Raw genomic sequence first — 22,488 nt, forward strand, 5'->3', positions numbered from 1 at the left:
CATTGGTGTCATGCTTGTACAGACTGCAGAACTGTGAGCCAAATAAGCTTCTTTTTTTTTATTTAATAAATTACCTCAGGTATTCCATTATAGCAATGCAAAACAGATTAATACATGACTCAAAAGTGTTCTCAGGACAGTTAGACCAAAGTCATTCTGAAGCAAGAATGTATGAGGCACCAGCATTCCAGGATTGTTTGACTTGGCAAAATTCGTTTTGCTCTTTTGACCCTTTAAAAGTCACATCAACAAATTATTAAATAAAACTAGGTATGCTGTTTGAGACAGGCAACAAAAAGGAAAGCAGCAAAAACAAAATCACACCACACACATCTGATTTCCAGTATTTTCTCCTTCAAAGTTCATTTGTTTTGAACAATTTCATTGCTATTGCAATTTTTTTTTGCTACCTATTACGAAAAAAGAAAAAAACCCTCTGTTAAATTCCTTACTCAGGCCAGGCGCAGTGGCTCATGCTTGTAATCCAAGCACTTTGGGAGGCTGAGGCCGGTGGATCACTTGAGGCCAGGAGTTTGAGACCAACCTGTCTCTACTAAAAATACAAAAATTAGCTGGGCTTGGTGGCACTTGCCTATAATCCCAGCTACACAGGAGGCTGAGGCATGAGAATCACTTGAACCTGGGTGGCAGAGGTTGCTGGACAACAGAGTGAGACACTGTCTTACAAAAAAATAAAAAATAAAAAATTCTTACTCAACACTCCAGACTAACTGGAATGGTACATTAAGAGAAATATTGATACCGGTAATATAATACTATAATACAATTAATTGTTGTTAATTTTTAAGCTCAGACTGTATATAAGGAACTGCCAAATGTTTTGCATGCATCTTCTATTTAGTCCTTAAGATAATCAATCCATAAAGTTAGACACTCATAATGTCCTCATTTCACACATATGAAAACTAAGGCACAGAAGGAAAGTGAGTGTAGTGCAGCCTGGGATGCCAGGTTAAGGACTTCGGACCTTGAATATTTTATTCAGGGAAATGAAATATTTGGGTTTTGGAAAGATAGTTTGGGTGGTAGTACATAAGTTATACTGAAGATAAAAAACACTAAGTGGGCAAAAACTGGTTGGGAGACCCTTGTTCATTCTCTCTTCCCATAGATACTCCAACCCTGCAGTGCTATGAACTGTTGTACAAACATGCAAATGACTTAAAATGATCTTGTGTCTTTCTACTTGTTATTTATCTTGAGGCAGTTCCAGTCTTCCCATTGCCGGCCTGCCCCCCGCCCCCCAACAAATTCCTACTCCACCTTCAACAGCTAGTTCATGGAATTCGCTAACATGCCACTTTCCTGTGTGAAAGACAGCACAATGTGAAAGCAAGAGCAGGAAGTCAGGAGCCAGAATGATCTGCTCAGCCTCTGAACGAGCTGCGTCCTTCCCAAGACTGTCACCTCATCTCTATAATAGGAATAATACTCATTTGCAATGTGGATGTGGAAATTTTAGATGATATTCACAAGTCTCTATAAATTTTGTTTATTTTAATCAATTTGTCATCCTAGGTACCTCCCTCCCTTCCAGCCCACCACAGAGATTGAACTGTACCATCTCTATTTTATCATAGATCTTAATCCTAGCTGTACACATTGTCACATTAGGTTAAAATTGCACTAGCTCATGAACAAGGGTCTGTAGCTTTCTCCTGCCTCAAGTAGGTCCTGCCTTCTGGTCCATGGTGGTAGGCTGAATAATGCCCCCCACACCTGAGATCCTTGTGTTCTACTCTCTGGACACTATGAATGTGTTGCTTAACATGGCTATATATATATATCTCTTTGCAGATGTATTAGAGAACTTGAGTTGGAAAGTGTTTCTGAATTATCCAAGTGAGCCCAATGTATTCACAAGCCTCCTTATGAGAGGTAAGCTGGATATAAAAGGTAGAAGAGTCAGCAGAGACAGAGGAGAAGTAGAGGTTGGAGTGATGCAGATTGAAGACTGGAGAAAGGGCTATGAGGCAAGGAATGCTGGTGAAAAAGGAGAGGAAGTAGATTCTCTTCTAGAGTCTTCAGAAGGAATACAGCTCTGAGGACAGCTTTAGTTTAACCTTTAAGACTTACTTTGGACTTGAGACCCCTAGAATTACAAGACAATAAATTTGTGTTGGTTAAGCCACTGAGTTTGTGGTAATTTCTTACAGAGGCAACAGGAAACTAATATGCCCACATTATAACACCTTCATTTCTCCCCAGTGTAGAGCAATGCCTTCCTAAAGGATGAATGAAAATATTACCTCACACTTCTCTTAGTTCCCAGAATCTTAATATCACCAATGTTAAGGAATTTATGGGGATAAAAGCAGAGTGTTGCTTATTTACTTCATTAAAAAAAAAAAAAGCTGTCGAGTAATGCTTAAGAGCTACTAATATTTATTGGCAAGCTAATTGTAACATTCAAGGTAAATATGTAGCTATAAAGTACTGCAATCACATAAATGAACAAATATGTATCAGCTAACATATAACACTGAACAAAATCAGTCTTTATTAAACCAAGCCTTCCTTCATAATGCTTTTTGCTTAAAATTCTGGAAATTTTAAAATATGAAATTGTGATGTGTCAGCATTATTTTTGCAGTATTATTAAGAAATAGATTGACTATACTACAACTTGATTAATTTTGTTAATATAAGAAGGATAATACAAACATCAGAAGATTCTTTCACAGTTAGATTGAAAGTGCACACTTAGGCAGCTAGTAGCTAACTCTCCAAATGTTTCTTAATTATTTTCTTGTACAGCAGGGCTTGCAGGTCCAAGCAAATTTTCCTCCCATTCTTCAGCGTGGCTCTGGCAGGGAAAAGAGAAGAGATGTGTCTTTCAGTCCTTGGGTTTGCAAATGGCATTAGAAGGGGGAGGGATGTGCAGAGGAGGCACGGAGCGGGAGCATTGACTTGATGCAGTGCGAGGACTCACATGAGTTGGGCAGTGGGGCAGTGGGGTCCGGCCTTGATCACCTCCAGGCTGGTGATGTGCCTGGGACGGACCTGGGAGGTGGTCTTCACACACAGGCACTGCAGGTACCCATCTTCTTCAGCTTCAGCTGAGGGGGAAAGGGAGGGAGTAAGAGAGGAGGAGGGGAGGGAGCTGTGACTCCCTGAGTAGCCAGAGATACTTTAGGGACCTTTTCCACTACCTTCAGCCTTCTTTTCCTTAGCCATAAATCATACCTCTCTCAGACAGAGGTTGTGCTGATCAGGTGGCGAGGTGCACTTGCAGTGCCTGGCACTGTACCCGCAGACTCAGCACGCGCGCAGTAAGCGTAGCTGCGATCATGATCCTAGAGGATTCCTCCCCAGCCCCAGGGCTTCCCGGACTCCCCCTCGCCGCTGCTGGCCCTCCCAGCCTGGTTTCTGCTCTCACCGTTGGCGAAGGCGACCACAACAGGCAGGAGCAGCAACGCCAAGAACAGCATCTCCGGGAGGGTGGCGCTGGTGGCGCGGGACCTGGCTGCGGAGCTCATGTTGCAGCCGAGGTTCCAGCAGGATCCCAGTGCCCAGGGAAAGTCTGGCTGAGGTTCTGCAGGCAGTGACTCCTGGCCTCACCAGGCTTCTTTTATCCCCCGTCCGCGTCCTTCCAGTCCGGAAGCCTGGGGTGGAGAGCGAGGAACTGTGGTGCAGGAGCTAAGACACTGCTGTGAAGACTCGGACTCTGGCCAGCCAAGATTACAAAACAAAAGGCTGGGGGCAGCTGCTTTGGCTAGGAGGTGGTACAAAGATGCATACCTCCAACCTCAGTTTATATACACTTACATTTGTGGAGTTAGAAACACTACTTGCATCTTAGAAGAGAAATATTTTCTGTGTTGTATCATAGTAGAGTTCTCTGTAGTCACCATGCAACTTACACAGCAGGTGGCTTCAGGACCCAGACAGTTCTTGTTTCCTTCTCAACTCAAGAACTGCCCATATGCTCCTAACTTCAGTCTTGATTACCATTGAGTTTGGCGGCTGTGTGTTAGAAGAGTGTGCTATTTGCAATTGTTTTCTAATACTAATATGTTTAATTTGGTCTCTAGGTGATGACTTTTCTGAATTTCACCTGAATGTGGAAAACTTTCCTAGTCTCTGGATGAGATTTACCAGGCTCCATCAACAATCACCCAGTATGCTGTAGGACGCAAGGTCTATTTCCCATTACTCTTAGAAAAATTGCAGAAGTAATATTTGAATGCATTATTTTTATAAAAACTTAGCTCCTGGATGTTTCTTCATTGTTTCCAACCTGAATAATAGTCCAGAAGAGAGGACAAGGAGAGTTTGCCAGGCCATGTCTTCCAGAGCCTGCTGTGTCTTCAGTCACTGCCAGTGACAGGGTGAGATGGGCTGCACTGTTGGCGGGGAGCAGTGATGCTCTCTGTGGGAGGATTCAGGGCATCTGGGAGTTGAGTGTGAGAATGATGGGAGGTGACAGTGCAGGGGATGCAACAGAATCCCACACAGGAAAGGGGAAGAGATCCATATCGACCGTTTTCTCTTCTCTAAAAAAGAATGACTTTGGCTCTTGATCAGGGCAAGGTACACCCTCAACCCAAAGCCCAAGGTTCCCTGTCACACTGACTAACAGTGGTGAAGGGTGTCAGGGACCCACTGGATGGAACTAGCTGATATTCTAATGCTCAGCAAGCCTGCATTTTTGTAGGAATATGCAATTCTTTCTCCTACTCTCCCTACACCTGCCTATTCAGCTGGCTAAGACCTATTCATATTTCTGGTGTCAGCTTAAATATCACTTCCTCAGGTGGGCCTTCCCTGACAGCTATATATAATTGTGTTCCCTTGTTGTTCTATCTTGCAGAACTCTGTTCTTCCTATTTCTCACAGAATACACAAATATACACACACATATACTGTAGATATATATGTGTGTGTGTGTGTATCTGTGTATTTAAAAGTGTTTAAAATTGTTTTGTTTCTTAAATGGAAAACACTGTGACATTAGATATCATAACGTTTATCACTATTTCAATGTACTGGTAGGGACTCAGTGCAAAGTAGCTACAGTAGTGAAGATAATGTGTTGAAAATGATGATGATGAGGCTTTGACATGTTCCTATGTCTATTCAATTGGAGCAATTAGAGCATATAATTGGAACATACATCTATATTGACACGTGTCACATATGGTCGCAATTATTTGTCCACTTGTCTGCCTCTCCCACCAGATAGTGATCTCTTCAATAGCAATTCTCTGTGACTTATGTGCAGTCATGCACCACATAACAACGTTTTGGGCAGTAATAGACTGTATAAGTGATGATGATCCCATAAGACTATAGTGGAGCCTAAAAATTCCTATTGCCTTGTGATACCATAGCTGTTGTAAAATCATAGCAAGCCAATGTATTATTCATGTGTTTGCGGTAATGCTGGTGTAAACAAACTTACTGTGCTTCCAGTTGCATAAAAGTATATGACATACAATTATGTACAGTATATAAAAATTGATAATTATAATAAACAACACTGTTTCTGGTTTGTGTATTTACTATATTATACTCTTTAATCATTATTTTAGAGTGAACTCCTTCTCCTGCTAATGGAAGAAGAGTTAACTATGAATCAGCCTCTGGAAGGCCCTTCAGAAAATATTCCAGAAAAAGACATTGTTATTTTAGAAGATGACCACTGCATGTGTCTTATTGCCCATGAGATAAGAAATGAATGTGGAAGACAGTGATTGATGATTCTGACTTTGTATAGGCAAATTTTTATGTTGGAGTCTTAGTTTTCAATAAAAAAGTTTAAAAGGTGAAAAAATTAAAAATTAAAAAGCTTATAGAATGAGAATAAAAAAGAAAATATATATTTATGTAGCTGTACAGTGTGTTTGTATTCTATGTGAAGTATTATTATAAAAGTGAAAAAGTTTAGAAAATTAACACATTTATAAAATAAAAATGTTACAGTAAGCTAAGGTTAATTTATCATTGAATAAAGAAAAGTATTTTTTAGAAACTTAGTGTAGCCTAAGTGTACAGTGTTTATACAGCCTGCAGGATCAGACTGTAATGTCCTGGGCCTTCACATTCGCTGATCACTCACTCACTGACTCACCTAGAGCAACTTCCAGTCCTGCAAGCTCCATTCATGGCAAGTGCTCTCTACAGGTTTACCATTTTCTATTTGAGCATAGTTCTACCATACCTTTTCTATGTTTAAATATATTTAGGCACACAAATACTTATCATTGTGTTACATTTGCCCACAGTATTCAATACAGTAGCATACTGTACAGGTTTGTAGCTTAGGAGCAATAGGCCATAACATATGGCCTAGGTGTGTAGTAGGCTATACTAGGTTTTTGTAAGTACACTCTATGATGTTTACACAATGAAAACAATTGCCTAGTGATGCATTTCCCAGAGCGTATCCCCATCGTTAAGCAATGTTTGACTGTATTTTTAAACATCTGGTATACAACTCAATGGCTGTGGCAGAACATATTGTAATTCATACATTTCCATGGAACTGAAACTTAAGTTAACAGTGGAGAGAATAAATAAAAGGGATGGTTTTACATTTCAATGGGCAACATAGTAGGTCTGTACAACCTTACCCGGAGATTTCAATATTGGCAGCATACAGGAATTCAGGCAGCAGCAAGTGGCAATTAAACTACCCTTTCTCTGCATCTAAATAGAATAACTCAATAACTTCACACAAAAATAAGAGATACCTGCATCTCATGAAGAATAAATGTAGTGCCAACGCTGTGTTATGTCTCAGGAGCTGGCGTTGACAAGTTTCAGTGGTAAAACACTACAGATATGAGTGAGATGCTTGAGCTACTTTGAATAATTGAGAAAAAAAAACTAAGGAGAAGAATTGCAATTTGCATTTACTGCTTTATTACATGTTTATTTATGTATAGTTTTGGCTAACTATTAGTTAATATATACATTCATTTTATAGACAAAACACTTTAAGGTATTGAGCCTATGATGATGAGGAGATAATAAGAGCATTCCTTAATAGCACAAAAGTTGTAAACTACATGCTTAGTACATGAGTACCTCCCCAAAGTCCAAGTACAAGATGGAATAGGTGAACTTATTTCTTCTCCTATAATCATTATAGTATATAGTATGTTATCTATGCAATAAATCCTATTTTGTGTGCCAATAATACTATGTTATATGTAATGTAATCTCCTCATTCGAGGAAGCAGAGTTAAGAAAAGTGGTGTGGTGCAGTATTAAGAGCAGAGTTTCAAATCCCCACTCTGTCACCTACTAAGTAATCTAATATTGGGGCAAGATTTTAAATTTCTTTCAACTTTCTTTTTTTGTTGTTCCAGAAAATACCATGGTTTTCTTTATAGAATATCTGGATATGTTTTCGTTATATATTGTTACTCTACTAGTCACAAATATGTTCACTTTAAAGTAAATAATCACAACTTACAAAATTTAACATTCAACAACTTTACTATTTTCAGCATTGGAAAGCTAAAATAAACATTAGAAAAAACTTTCAGAGAATGTTGTAAACAAGACATCCTAGCACATTGGAAAGCTCTATTATATCCCTAAAGAGTTTAACAAAAATTTATTGACCAAATATTCTATGCTGGGCTCTGTGTGAGTTCTTATATCATTGACCATTATAAAATCTATTAATTATCATGGGCATGTCTAGTCTAACAGTAAAACCGAGCAAGAAAAATCAACAAAAACGTGTTTGGAAGGAGATTCTCAAATAAAGAGAGCAAAGCACTGTGCAATGGTTAGCCAGGAATTAGAGAGTAAACCATATACTATGTTGAAACTAGGCTTGCTTATTTTCATCTTCTTTCTGTCATCTTTTAACTAGCCTTCTCAGAATAAAATGTGATTTTTGAGAGAGAATGGAAACATACCTGAATTTTAATACAGTAAGAGTAGGTTTCTTGGGTAAAATAAGAATTCAAGAAAGTCAAGGCTTTAAAATCCTGCCCTTCCTGGGAGGTAAACAGGTTTGGCAGAAAGTGAACAGATTAAGCAGCTGACCCATCACCTTCCAACATTTTCTGGACTATCTTCTTGATTCTGGGAGTTTCTGGGTCCAGGTACATTTTCCTCCCATCTTTCAGCATGGCTCCGTAAGAGACAACAGAATTATCTGTTGAGAAACAGAAAACAATGCAGATGGGGAAGGAGGTGAAGGTGTAGGGCTTTCCTGATGAAGCAATGACACAGAAGCAGGGACTTACATCACTTGGACTTTGTTGCAAGGGGCTCCTGACCTGACCACTTCCACATGATGAATGTTGGTGATCCATCCTAGGTTAGCCCTAATTCCTGGCTAACCATTGCACAATGCTTTGCCCTCTTTATTTGAGAATCTACTTCCAAATACATTTTAATTGATTTTTCTTGCTCTACTCTACTGTTAGACTAGACATGCCCATGATAATTCACAGCAAATAAATGTGGATGTTTGGGATGATGTTGCTGGGATGAATTCCAGAGGTTGACTTCACACACACGCAGCACAGTTCAATGTACAAGTCACTGTCTACACATTCAGGTGGAGTAGAAAATGTGATCTATTAGTGGTCATGACTATTTCGCTCAATTCCTTATTTGTAAATTGACAGTAATTGTACCTCTCTCATAAGGCCATTGTGAATATGATCTGTAAAGCTTTAGTAAAGTGCCCAGCAGAATGCTCAGCACATGTGAAGTACCCCCTCTGTGTGCCCCCTCCAATTGGAGTTGTTAGTATAATGGCACTCTCCAGACCCAGGGGCACCAGCTAGTCTTTCTCCCAGACACAGGTATAGCAGAAGCAGCAACAGGTGTAGGCAGCAGGTCTCTACCTTTGCTTTTCCCTAAGTTTCTCTTACTTTGCCCATTGGTGCAGGAAGGCAGAGCGGTCAGCAGCAGTGACAGAAGCAGCAACACCTTCAGGGCACGAAATGGTCTGGCACTGTTACGGGAAGGGGTGGCTTTGAGTCTGAGGCTCATGGTGGAGAAGACTGAGCTAGAGTTGTTTCCAGAGCCAGAAGACTTGCACATGAGTGTGAGCTGCTGCCTACAAGTCTGCAGATAAGTGGCTTCTCATGCTTTGAAGATGTCATTTATATCCTATTCCTCAAAGCCAGAAAGGAGGAAGAGGTAGGGAAAGGGGAAGTGAGGGTATGTGGTGATCCACATATAAGCCTGTCAAGCTGTGCCCAACCCAGAGAAAGATGAAACAGATCAAAATTCCTACTAAGTTGCATGTTACGCATCTCTTCACATTCCCACTCTCCCTTTCTCAGTAGCTATCTCTCTTACACATGTGTAAGAACTCTACTTAGGAAGGTAAGAACTACTCTGAAATACCACAGGCATTTTCTTTGTATGAGTATGTAACAATATGCCCTGACTTTCCTAGAATGCAGTGTACAGGCTTGATGGACTTTAGGAGCACCCAAAAGCACAAACTTGTGGCCCTTGAAAGAGAGAGTTATCTTTCCTTTCTAGTAGCTATGGGAAGTAGATATTCTTTTCCTGGTTGTTGATAAGTATTTGGATTAGTTTGGAGTATGTAAGTAAAATAAGAGCCAACTACCATAAAAGATTTACTTTTTATTTTAGCTTATGGGCTTCTTTCTGTCTTCCAAATGAATTGTCTTTTGTAATTTCACCCAGAATCTATAAACAAAACACATCCTCCTTTGTATTATAAAAGAAGTTACTTGTTTCTACCACCTGAGTATACTTTAAAAAACAAGACCCACCATATTGACTTTTTCCTTTCCTTTTAATCTAATAGAAAAATAGATATCATTTGTTGTAAACAATTCATACACTACAGATATATTTGAAATAAAACATTCAAGTTCCTTATCATTACTCCACATTACTGCTCTTCAGTGGTAACCATTGGTGACAATTTGGGATTAGTTTTCTATTCTATGTAGATTTATATGCACATATTTATGCATATACAGAGAGAAACATGTTTAATACGTAAAGATACATGTATACTATTCACAGAGGTATATGAAGGTCTTTTTTATATAAATGGGATCCCTTTATATAGATTATTATACAACTTACTTTTGTCTTTCAAAATATGGGTTCAACCGGGCCATTGCACTCCAGCCTGGGCAACAAGAGTGAAACCCCATCTCAAAATAAATAAATAAATAAATAAATAAATAAATAAATAAATAAGTAAATAAATAAATAAAAATATGGGTTCAGCATCCTTTTATGCTACTTTGATGCAGTCTTCCCCCATTCTTTTTAATGGCTACATGACATTCTATGGTAGGAAAAATAGTTACTCAGCCTCTGCCTTGTTTATGACCATAAGGATGTTTTGAACTACTAGAAGCTGCAATCAGGCTTACGCCTGTAATCCCAGCACTTTGGGAGGCCAAGGTGGGCAGATCACGAAGTCAGAAGATCGAGACCATCCTGACTAACATGGTGAAACCCTGTCTCTACTAAAAATACAAAAAATTAGCTGGGAGGGGTGGCATATGCCTGTAATCCCAGCTACTCTGGAGGCTGAGGCAGGAGAATCACTTGAATCTGGGAGGCGGAGGTTGCAGTGAGCCGAGATCGCACCATTGCACTCCAGCCCTGATGGCAGAGTGAGACTCTGTCTCAAAAAAAAAAAAAAAAAAAAAAAAAAAAAGAAGCTGCAATCAAATCTTTGTTTCTGAATTCTCAGGTCCTGATTAAAGCTCTTGGTGTGAAATATTGCATATAAATTAAGCCCCACATAGATACAGAAGTATACTTATGTACATCACATGTTGGTTTGTATATTATTGTCTGGATCACTGTCCCATTTATAAGATTTCCTTGTTCAATTGAATTAGACATTTTGAAGGCAGAGGCATGTCCTAGGTTTCTCTGAATGTCTCATGTATCTTATTGCATGTAGGATAATGCAGGATGAAGTAAGTCCTAAGCAGTGTTAATAAGTAAATCAACAAACATAAATCCCATGAAGGAAGGTTTCTCTTTTCTGTTCTAATTAGCTACAAACTCCACATGACCCATAGCACGTGTGGTATGAAAGTGTCATTTGGAAGACTGGCAATAAAGAACGAGGCAGATACAAGTGGTCCTGGCAACAGGCAGTCTTCCTGCTACAACTATGTATAACTCTCTTAGGATGTTATTTAAACTTCCCATATTCTTTTCTCACTTTTAATAACTGAATTTTATGAACAATTATTTATTATTTCTAATAATTCTGCATGTTATTGTGAGCTTCCTCTGCTAAGCTCACCTAAGTGGGTGCAATCAGAAACAACTGAAATAGCTGAAAATTAAAAATGGCCTCATTCACATGGGATGTGGTTGGTGTTGGCTGCTGGCTGAGATTTCTGCTAGGGTGCCTTTATCTTTCTCCTCCTCTTTTTAGTAGCTTTGTTTTACTTCTGAGGAATAAACAGAAAGTAAGGAGGGAGGGAAGGAAAAGGGAGAGAAAAGGAGAAAGACGAAATAAAATAGAAAAAAAAAGACAACACAAAGCACAAGCCCCATCACTTGAAGTCTCAAAATATTAAATATGCAAAATTACTTTCTAGCCGAAAAATGAATGTAGTAAATATTTTTTCTGACTTAAGTTTTTAAGTCAAATTTTCTTGTTTAATAGTTCCTGACTATGCCTACTTAAATTGTTAGGTCCTGTTTTTTAATATATCCCTTATTTTTCTCCACCTCATTTTTTTCTTATAAATTAGAGTTTAGCAGTACAATATAATAAACTAAAATGATTTTTCTCCTGTCTCAACACAGAAGTTTCTAGTCTTAAGCAAGCATAAAGGAAGGGGATATGCTGAGAGTTTGGGTTCTTCTGAGAGTTGAGATGTGGAGTCAATTGCAAAGATAAGCTCAGCAGGACACAGAATTAGGAGAGCAGGCTTCTTTCTAGTTCCTCCTGTGAGATGACTTTATAGACTTTCCTCATTATTGACATTGAGATATTGTGAATTCTCAAGCAGATACGTTTCCATTCAAACATAAGATCAAAACCATTTCCAGAGCAAGAGATAAAGGTTTTTAACACTATTCATAGTATCTTTCATTTTCTGTACAACCCCTTAAACACATTGCTGAGAATATTTACTAGCTTCACTGGACAATTTTTTCTTTCCACGCTTAACACTATTCAGATTTCTTTCCTGTTTCATTAGAAAGATTTTTTAAAAGTCACTAATCCTTTTGAGGAAACTATATGAAACGTCTTCTGAAGTAATGATGCTGTTTGAATTGGTTGATACCGGGAAGGAGGTAGCCATGGGGCACAGTATCATCAAATCATTGTCTTAATCAACAAATGTGGTTCATCACAGACAATACATTGTCAGCAAGGTTCATGAGGAAGTCTTAAAACATTTCTTGAGTCATCACAATTTCATAAGCCTATTAGTCAGCAGTTGATATAAAATAGCTTTTTGCTTGTTTTCATTTATTTAAAAATATTGATTAAACATCTATTATGTAGGCATTATAAAGTTCTCATTTTTGTGTAACTTAGTCATTTAACTGTTTCTTTTTTAAGAGCAATCTAAAATATTTGTGTAAAGCAATGGGATATGGATAATACTCTATTATTACTACTACTGTAATGACTGTAACTGTTAATTGCTGTTACTGTCATTTGCCTTATTCCCTTTGATTTCCAAGATGAGAAGCACAGTACAGAGGGCAAGGCATACACAAATGGTTAAAAGATATTTTCAAATAAGTTATTCAGTTAAAAGCAGTTAGCTTATACAAAATTATAAAACTGAATGAATACTAGGGGTAAAAACAATTGTCAGAGGTTCTTGAATATTAAAATGACAGCCTTTTTAAAGAAGCTTACATTGTCACCATGGGTTTTTATGTGTGTATGTGCTAAGAAATTTTATCAAGTCTTTTTCCTTTAAGTCATACTATAAATAACAGTCATTCAGAAAACAAAGAAGTTTTCTAAGACCCCAAACAGAACTTACCTGTTGGCTATTTTAAAAGAAAATATCTAGAGACATCAGAGGACCACTATCCCTTGAAATTAAGACATATTATCCCTGCCTTACATAGAACATTTTGAGCTGACATTTCCCAAATCCTTCTTTTAAGTACAAAGTCAATGAGGTATCAATCATAAAAATAATTTGAACAGAATATCCTAGAGCTAGTAAAAATTTTGGGTCAGTTTGTTAAAGTATTTTAATCAATAAATTGAAATACTAGTCAATAAAAGAGTTTCTATTAAGTGCTGAAACCAAATGTGTTTTATGTGTGACTCTCAGTTGATACGAATCATTCAGACCGCTGGCACTCAGGTTAATGGAGGTTTTACTGTCTTCCAGTGAAACATGAGGTGTGGGTGGGGAAAGAGTGGGGAGAGTGGGGCTGGGGAAATATCTTCCTGGGTACTGTTACATAGAAGTGCTGCAAAGTTTTGCAGGCCTGAGAATTTTCATTTCAATTTATGTTAATTACTATAATTTGCTGAGTCTCAAATGTATGACTGTTACCCAGTTTCATTACATATTCATTCATTTGAGGAAATTCCAGTACGATGTTTTTCCAGAGCCTGCAAACACATTCAATTGTTAGCAAGTAACGTTTGATCCTCTTTTGCTGTGTAAGAAGTCAACCTTAAATTTAGTGGCTTAAAACGACAGTTTATTATTTTGATAATTCTACATGTTAATGTGAGATTCTTCTGCTAAGCTCAATTAAGTGGGTGCAGTCAGAAGAAACTGAAATGGGTGAAAATCAAAACTGGCCTCATTCCTATGAGAGGTGGTTGGTGTTGGCCGCTGGCTGAGATTTCTGCTAGGGTACCTGGGTCCTTCTCTTCCTCTTTTAAATAGCGTTATTTTACTTCTGAGGAATAAACAGAAAGGATGAAGGGAGGGAGAGAAGGAAAGGGGAGAGAAGAGGAGAAGAGGGAAGGGGAAAGAAGAAAGAAAATAGAAAAAAAGTCAACACAAAACACAAGCCCCTCCACTCTCCTCCTTCTTTCTTACTTCTCCTTTTCCCTTCTCCTAGTCCCTCCCCTCACCTCTCCTCCCCTTTCTTTCTCTCCCCTTATTAGAAAATCTTTGTTCTGTAGGAAACAGTATATTTGCTGTAAAGAGATCTTAACTCAGACAGAAAGCTCTTCGTTTTTATAATTTCCAGATTTATAAGGATCTTGCATAGGGTCAGGTATGTAACAAGATTATCAATAAAGGTTAATAAATTGATCTTTGATTGAAGAATGTTTATATGAAGGAAAATACATCATAATTTTTGATAGTTACCATGTACTTCACAAAAAATAGAATATACAGCTTTCAAAAGCTTCTATAAAAAGACTCAGAAAAAAATTTTAGGAGTACTAAAAATTAGTCACGCATATGTAAAAAGAATATAAATAAATTAAAAAAAAATAAGTATGTTTAAACTACTAAGTTCTCAGTTTTCTCATTTGTAAGGGGGAGTTTGAACTAGGAGTCTTGGGAAAGAAATTATTAATAATATTTACCAAGAATCTACTTTGTTCCAGGGTAGTGCCTGTGAGATAGCTATTATACTGATTTTACAGGTGAGGAAGCTGAGGAAGGTAGATGTGAAACAAATTGTCAAGCTCACATAGCTGGAAATACACAAAACTAGATTTGAAATGCAATTGCTCTAATTCTGTACTGCACCACAAAATATAAAGAAGTATAATTAGCTTCTCTTGCTGGAAGTAAGTCAACTAGTTTTCTCTTTATCTAACCCTAGAGGTAGATTAAAAACAAACATAAATTTCTGTGTTAGAGAAACGTCTCTATTAAAAATACAAAAAATTAGCTGGGTGTGGTGGCAGGTACCTGTAGTCCCAGCTACTCAGGAGGCTGAGGCAAGAGAATGGCATGAACCCAGGAGATGGAGCTTGCAGTGAGCCGAGATTGCGCCACTGCACACCAGCCTGGGCAACAGAGCGAGACTCCATCAAAAAAAAAAAAAAAAAGTGGATTTTCCAGAGAAGCGTCCTTGCAACTTATCTATGTTTCAGAAACACAACTTTGAAATTTGTAGAAACAAAATTATACACCCAAACTCTAGGTCTTTCTATGTTCTTATCTCACTCCACATATTTGAGGTATGAACAATCCTTCTTAGGAATATAACATTAATTTTTCTGACTAAGAATGAACCAGGACTGTCAGCCAAAATCCAAATCATGGTACCTTCTCCTCCTCTTCCTTGATTTAGTCAGGGAGGCAACTAGAAATCCCCAAGTGCTCCTTCCATCTGGTAAATTTCTCATTTTGTAACATACAGGAAGGTATTTTGAAGTTACATACAACATGAGAGTTATCCACAGCAATTATTTTCCTTAAGCAAGAATTAAAATCATGATAGAAAAACAAAGCCACTAGTCATATTTTATCATAGATCTTGTCATACCTTCAGGAATTGAAGGATTATGTGAATGCGTCACACATAGAGGCAAACAGGAAATTCTGGTATAATGAAGGACATTAATTATACATTGAAAATTGTCTGGATTGGAGCAGTAACAGAGTAGATTTTAGCTGAGCATTTGTTCAATATCAAGTGACTTTATACATAAGATAGAGTTTCAGACGGATAACAGAGTGAAAATAGTATTTAGGGGTTAGTATGAAGAAACTAGAAGACTTATCCCTAGGATATTTACATTAGATTAAGTTTCCCCAAATATGTTAGTCCTTGAGTTTGCTAGTAGAAAGATCAACTAGGAATGGTTGAAAGAGTGAACAGTAGCTATCATTGAGTTGCTTGTATAGGTTACTCTTCAGTAATATACTGTAATCTATTTTCTCTATAGAGTGACCATTTGCGGAATGGGCCTGACAACTAGAATTGCAAGAATATTAGAAATCATGTTTCATTCTATTTCTATGAACAAACTAAATTTACAAGTGTTGCTTCTTAAAAAAACAGAGCTTGATGATAAAAACAAACAGACAAACAAACAAAAAACAACAACAAAAAAACAATTGAGACAAGCCTGGCCAACATGGTGAAACTACATCTCTACTAAAAATACAAAAAATTAGCTAGGTGTGGTGGTGCATGCCTGTAGTCCCAGCTACATGGGAGGCTGAGGCAGGAGAATCACTTGAACCTGGGAGGCGGAGATTGCAGTAAGCCGAGATTGTGTCACTGAACTCCAGCCTGGGTGACAGTGAGACTTGGTCTCAAAAAAAAAAAAAAAACAACTAACCAGCAATGTTTATTTCTTTATGAAGCTTATATTTCACCTGTACAAAGGGCATTTAATATTCTTTAATCTTTTATAATCAAGCATTTTTCAATAAGTATTTTGGAGTTAATGTGACATAGCAGGGATTGTTTTAAACACTGAAATTCAGAGCTCATTTTTGTAATTTGGTTTGCTTTCTAGTGTTTCCCCAGAATTACTGTATCATTCATAAGTTAAAAAAAAATACCATTTGAGAGAGCAAAAAGAGGCCACAGAAGTTTAATGCATTTTAAAAAATTAGAGATATTTTGTACTTTTTTATTGTTGAAAAAATGATTAGAAAACCCATCTCTGAATCTACTTTTTAAGTTTTTTCATATCTTTGTGTCTCTTTCTCTCTCTGTTATTTAAATATATCAATATATAATAATTAAAAAATATTAATCCAATTTATATTTTATATTAAAGAGAGAGATAAAACATACAGGAAAGCCTAGGTTAGATATACTAAAGTATACAAGTACGTGCCAATATAAGCATATATAATATATTAATCCAGCTGCAGTGTGAATGTATGTATACACATACTAATTCGGTTAGTCTTCTCCGTTTCATTTTCTTGCTTTTCCTAAGAACAGGTATTTTATATGAAACGACACTTTTAATACTAGAGAAACAGAGAGACTTGTTTAACCAGATCACTCATTTGTTTAAATATACACTATGTGCTAGGCATTGTACCAGGAACTGAGATAAAGATGATAAACATTGTCCCTGCTCTCATAGAACTTACAGTGAAGCTAGAATAGACAGACTCTAAACACATGACCACATGTCTATATGCTCTATAAACTCTAAAGTCACCTTCATGAGAAAATGTTATGAATAAAAAGTACAGAGTGCTATGACAGTATATAAAAGGGATCTTAATCTGGGAGGAGTAAGAGTTATAAAGATTGCATCAAGAAAATGACATGTAAGCTATCCCCAAAGGAAGGAAAGATGGGAGGTAGCTAAGTGAAAATGAGGGGTGGGTGGATTACACATGCTAAAGCCCTGTTGGATTACCTGTAGACAAGAAGGAGAAAAGAAGGTGAACAAATTACAGTTTAATCAAAATCTACCATGAGCCAGATTATTGATTTTAGTATAACATCTGACTACCTGAGGGTCAGGATAACTTATTAATTCATTAAGTCATTCCATGCCGCACATTTGGAATGCAGAGTTGGATGAAATATGGTCGATGTTCTAGGAGAGCTCTTAATACAGTTAGACGAAGAAACCTATAAACAAATAAAAGCAATGGAATATATTTGTTGTAATGCAGTTGTCTAGAAGATGCTATGAGAACACCAAGATGCAAACCACAAGCTTTTCTGAGTGTGCCAAGGAAAATTCACGAAGGAGATATTGCTTGAACTGAGTTCTGAAGGATGAATAAGCCTCCTCTTATACGCAGGAAAACGTAAATGCTTTCCAGGTAGAGACCCTAGCAAATACAAAGTCATGAGCCTGGGGAAAGAACATGCCTAGTTAGGGAACTGAACGCCTGACTATAGTGACTGTGAGGCACAAGGGAAGTTGAAGTACTGATGATCAGGAGTGAGATGAGACAGAACCTCATTCAACATGTTTAGCAACTTTTATTTCATGTCTAGGAAACAGGGAGCCATTTAAGAATTTAGATAGGAAAATCTTATCCTATTTGTGTTTTCTAAAGACCCCAGAGGCTATTGGTGCTGTGAAGGAGTAACTGGAAGGGGGCTGAGCATGGAGAAAAGTTGAACCAATGCAATGGTATTGGGGAATGAGGGCCCTCTCTGCCAGCCAGAGAAGAGCAGAGGTAATATTTTGAATAATGTAGAATTAAAGATAAATAGTAACTGTATAAGGAGGAGAAACAACATCAGTGGTTTAGAAATCTTTTATTGTTTCTCCAAATGACAATACAAGTACCAAAAACCAACGTGACACACAGGAAAAAATAAAAGTGCAATTTTAATATAGTGAATGTGATACATGTATAATTCCTCATAACAAAATGGTCAAAACCTTTAAAAGATCCACAATAGATATCTGAAAATCTTAGCAATGCTGTATATATTTTGATGACTAAATGATGAATTTATATTCAAATTGTTCAAATATATTTTCAAAACTTTCAGAGCACAGATCATTGTTAATTTTGCTTTTATTTAAAAAACCAAGAGAATACATTTCTATGTAAATTAGCAATCAGGAATTTATGTTTTTGGGCTTCTTCATCTATCTAAAGTGTATATTTAGTGACCAGAATTATAGTCATCCTATAGTGAAAAAATAGCATACAAAATCAAAGTTTAATGAGTAAATCATGACATTATGCCATACTAAGAAGACATCAAACGTCTAAAACCATAGGAAGAGAATATATTAGCCCTTACAGAACTTAAATTTTTAGAAATTCTGAATAAGGAAATATATTCTGCACAGATAACGGTATGACACACCCAGTGTTCTAATACAGTACAACTTAAATAGCATCCTAGGGTAAAGAGTAACATATTCCCCAAGAAACAGAACTAAAATATTTCCTATTTTATGAGAAGAGTGAGTGAGAACAACAGGATACCTCCCTCAACAGCACACTAATAAAACATTATTTCCATATGAAATCCACAGCCTTTTCTGTAAGACTTTAAGGAATGTATGATAGAAATACAATAGTTATCTTCAATTCAATATTCATTGAAAAACTAATAACCAGTGATTCTTTGCTCACAATATGGTCAATTGCCAAAGGGTTCAATAACTTATCAGGTAAAATAACAGTAAATAGTGGAAATACTATATTAATACTTCATTAGCTGAGCTGTAAACTTCAGGGACAAGCGTAGGCTTTCCCCACACTCTTCAAAGTAGGGAATCCATGTAGAAAATGGACTGCTGGAAAAAAACCAAGCCTTCCTTCTTATTCTTACTGGGTCCAGGGATCTCCAGAAAACTGCTCCGCTGAAGACTGGGCAATTTTATGATGCATGGTCTTTTTTGTTACTCAGTTTTTCTTGTTTCCACTGTTGAGAAAAGAGTTATATTAGTATAACCAATTCCCACACTCTTGTATGCTACATTTGGTTTTCAAAAGCGTTTGGTGGGGGAAAAAAATCAATAAAAGCAAAGAGCAGACAAAAAATAGATGTCAGTAATGAGCTCTGTGTAATTGTTCAGGCATGTAAGATTGGTGATAAAGGTTTACCCAGAACATTCCAGAAAAAAAGTTTCCTTATTCTTCTTAACAACCTTATAATTCTAAGCATAGTCTAAATCCTACAGAGGGAATAAGGACATTGTGAAGTATATGCTTTCCATAGAAGATATTAAAACACCACAAAGATCAAAGGGACAAATACCTGTCCAAAATTTTCTGGATGACTTTCTTTAGAAAAGGGGCTTCCGGGTCCAGACAAACTTGCTTCCCGTTCTTCAGGGAGGCTCTGAAGTAAAGAAAAAGAGGATGCACCCATGAGCCACAAAGGTTGACGACCCAGGCTGGAGGACTTGCCTAAGTCACAGTGGACACAGCAACACAGGAGAACTTACACCACTTCCACCTTGGAGCACTGCGGGCCTGCGGGGAACACCTGCAGTTTACCAATCGTTTTGGGGTTTACTCTCAGCGTAACGAGTAAACAAGTGCAACGCAGCTCTGTCAGCACAGCAGAGACAGGACCAGCTGGGGAAGAAAGAAAGACATTTTTACAGGGCAGGTTGCTGGGAGAGTTCCCTGGAACGCAGCGGCCCCGCAGAGGCTGGGATGCACCCCAGTGCCAGGAGCTCTCACCGCTGGCGAGGGGCCCCGGCGGCGTCAGCAGGAGCAGCAGCGCGAGCAGCGCGCACAAGGAGCCCGAAGGACCCGGGACACGGGCAGCGCAGCTGGACCGGAGGCTCATAGTGGTCAAGAGAGGGTTCGCGGGTTCCTGAGCTGGGTGGAGGCGCGGAGACTGGAGGATACAGAGCACTTTGGTTTCCTCGTGCCTTCTGCACTCCCTTTATCTGCATTCATCCCTCCCGACTGGCAGGAAACTCAAGCTTTGGGATGCTGGGGAAATTCCCTGAACTCAGGGGGCAGTGTGGAAAGAAGGGGTTGGTGGAGGGGGGCGGGAGGATGGGAATTGGTGGGGTGGGTGGCTGGGAGGAGCTGCCTGCTCTCTTAAGGAGGAGGACATTTTAGCCCCGCCCCGCGGTGGAGGGAGCTGTGGCTCCAGCCAAAAGAGAGCAGCGATTCAGCAGGGCCTCATCCCCTGGGCTTGAGGGGTTAGCGAGGCTGGCTTCTCTGAGGCACGCAGCTGTCTGGGAGATGCTCCTCCTCTCCAATGGCCAGGACAATTAGGCAGGAGAAGGAAATAAAGGGTATTCAATTAGGAAAAGAGGAAGTCAAATTGTCCCTATTTGCAGATGACATAATTGTATATCTAGAAAACCCCATGGTCTCAGCCCAAAATCTACTTAAGCTGATAAGCAACTTCAGCAAAGTCTCAGGATACAAAATCAATGTACAAAAATCACAAGCATTCTTATACACCAATAACAAACAAACAGAGAGCCAAATCATGAGTGAACTCCCATTCACAATTGCTTCAAAGAGAATAAAATACCTAGGAATCCAACTTACAAGGGACATGAAGGACCTCTTCAAGGAGAACTACAAACCACTGCTCAATGAAATAAAAGAGGATACAAACAAATGGAAGAACATTCCATGCTCATGGGTAGGAAAAATCAATATCGTGAATATGGCCATACTGCCCAAGGTAACTTATAGATTCAATGCCATCCCCATCAAGCTACCAATGACTTTCTTCACAGAATTGGAAAAAACTACTTGAAAGTTCATATGGAACCAAAAAAGAGCCCACATGGCCAAGTCAATCCTAAGCCAAAAGAACCAAGCTGGAGGCATCACGCTACCTGACTTCAAACTATACTACAAGGCTACAGTAACCAAAACAGCATGGTACTGGTACCAAAACAGAGATATAGGTCAATGGAACAGAACAGAGCCCTCAGAAATAACGCCGCATATCTACAACTATCTGAACTTTGACAAACCTGAGAAAAACAAGCAATAGGGAAAGGATTCCCTATTTAATAAATGGTGCTGGGAAAACTGGCTAGCCATATGTAGAAAGCTGAAACTGGATCCCTTCCTTACACCTTATACAAAAATTAATTCAAGATGGATTAAAGACTTAAACGTTAGACCTGAAACCATAAAAACCCTAGAAGAAAACCTAGGCTTTACCATTCAGGACATAGGCATGGGCAAGGACTTCATGTATAAAACACCAAAAGCAATGGCAACAAAAGCCAACATTGACAAATGGGATCTCATTAAACTAAAGAGCTTCTGCACAGCAAAAGAAACTACCATCAGAGTGAACAGGCAACCTACAAAATGGGAGAAAATTTTTGCGACCTACTTATCTGACAAAGGGCTAATGTCCAGAACCTACAATGAACTCAAACAAATTTACAAGAAAAAAACAAACAACCCCATCAAAAAGTGGGCAAAGGACATGAACAGACACTTCTCAAGACATTTATGCAGCCAAAAAACACATGAAACAATGCTCACCATCACTGGCCATCAGAGAAATGCAAATCAAAACCACAATGAGATACCATCTCACACCAGTTAGAATGGCAATCATTAAAAAGTCAGGAAACAACAGGTGCTGGAGAGGATGTGGAGAAGTAGGAACACTTTTACACTGTTGGTGGGACTGTAAACTAGTTCAACCACTGTGGAAGTCAGTGTGGTGATTCCTCAGGGATCTAGAACTAGAAATACCATTTGACCCAGCCGTCCCATTACTGGGTATATACCCAAAGGACTAGAAATCATGCTGCTATAAAGACACATGCACACGTATGTTTATTGCAGCACTATTCACAATAGCAAAGACTTGGAACCAACCCAAATGTCCAACAATGATAGACTGGATTAAGAAAATGTGGCACATATACACCATGGAATACTATGCAGCCATAAAAAAGGATGAGTTCATGTCCTTTGTAGGGACGTGGATGAAATTGGAAATCATCATTCTCAGTAAACTATCTCAAGGACAAAAAACCAAACACCGCATGTTCTCACTCATAGGTGGGAATTGAACAATGAGAACACATGGACACAGGAAGGGGAACATCACACTCTGGGGACTGTTGTGGGCTGGGTGGAGGGGGGAGGGATAGCATTAGGAGATATACCTAATGCTAAATGACGAGTTAATGGGTGCAGCACACCAGCATGGCAC

General features: G+C 38.4%; 2 protein-coding genes across 2 annotated transcripts; both read right to left on the reverse strand.

The window, feature by feature from the left end:
- Positions 1 to 1,704: 1,704 nt before the first annotated feature.
- Positions 1,705 to 3,668, reverse strand: PF4V1 (platelet factor 4 variant 1). Its single transcript, XM_003832333.6, has 3 exons — positions 3,401 to 3,668; positions 2,954 to 3,080; positions 1,705 to 2,827 (listed from the first exon to the last, which is right to left on the reverse strand). Exons 1-3 carry the CDS (start codon positions 3,498 to 3,500, stop codon positions 2,740 to 2,742), a joined length of 315 nt encoding a protein of 104 aa, XP_003832381.1. The 5' UTR covers positions 3,501 to 3,668; the 3' UTR covers positions 1,705 to 2,739.
- Positions 3,669 to 18,365: 14,697 nt separating this feature from the next.
- CXCL6 (C-X-C motif chemokine ligand 6) lies at positions 18,366 to 20,318 on the reverse strand. Its single transcript, XM_003832334.4, has 4 exons — positions 20,013 to 20,318; positions 19,772 to 19,904; positions 19,582 to 19,665; positions 18,366 to 19,245 (listed from the first exon to the last, which is right to left on the reverse strand). Exons 1-4 carry the CDS (start codon positions 20,119 to 20,121, stop codon positions 19,227 to 19,229), a joined length of 345 nt encoding a protein of 114 aa, XP_003832382.1. The 5' UTR covers positions 20,122 to 20,318; the 3' UTR covers positions 18,366 to 19,226.
- Between the last annotated feature and the right edge of the window lie 2,170 nt (positions 20,319 to 22,488).

Source organism: Pan paniscus, chromosome 3 (assembly GCF_029289425.2).
Source record: "Pan paniscus chromosome 3, NHGRI_mPanPan1-v2.0_pri, whole genome shotgun sequence".
Classification (NCBI taxonomy): domain Eukaryota; kingdom Metazoa; phylum Chordata; class Mammalia; order Primates; family Hominidae; genus Pan; species Pan paniscus.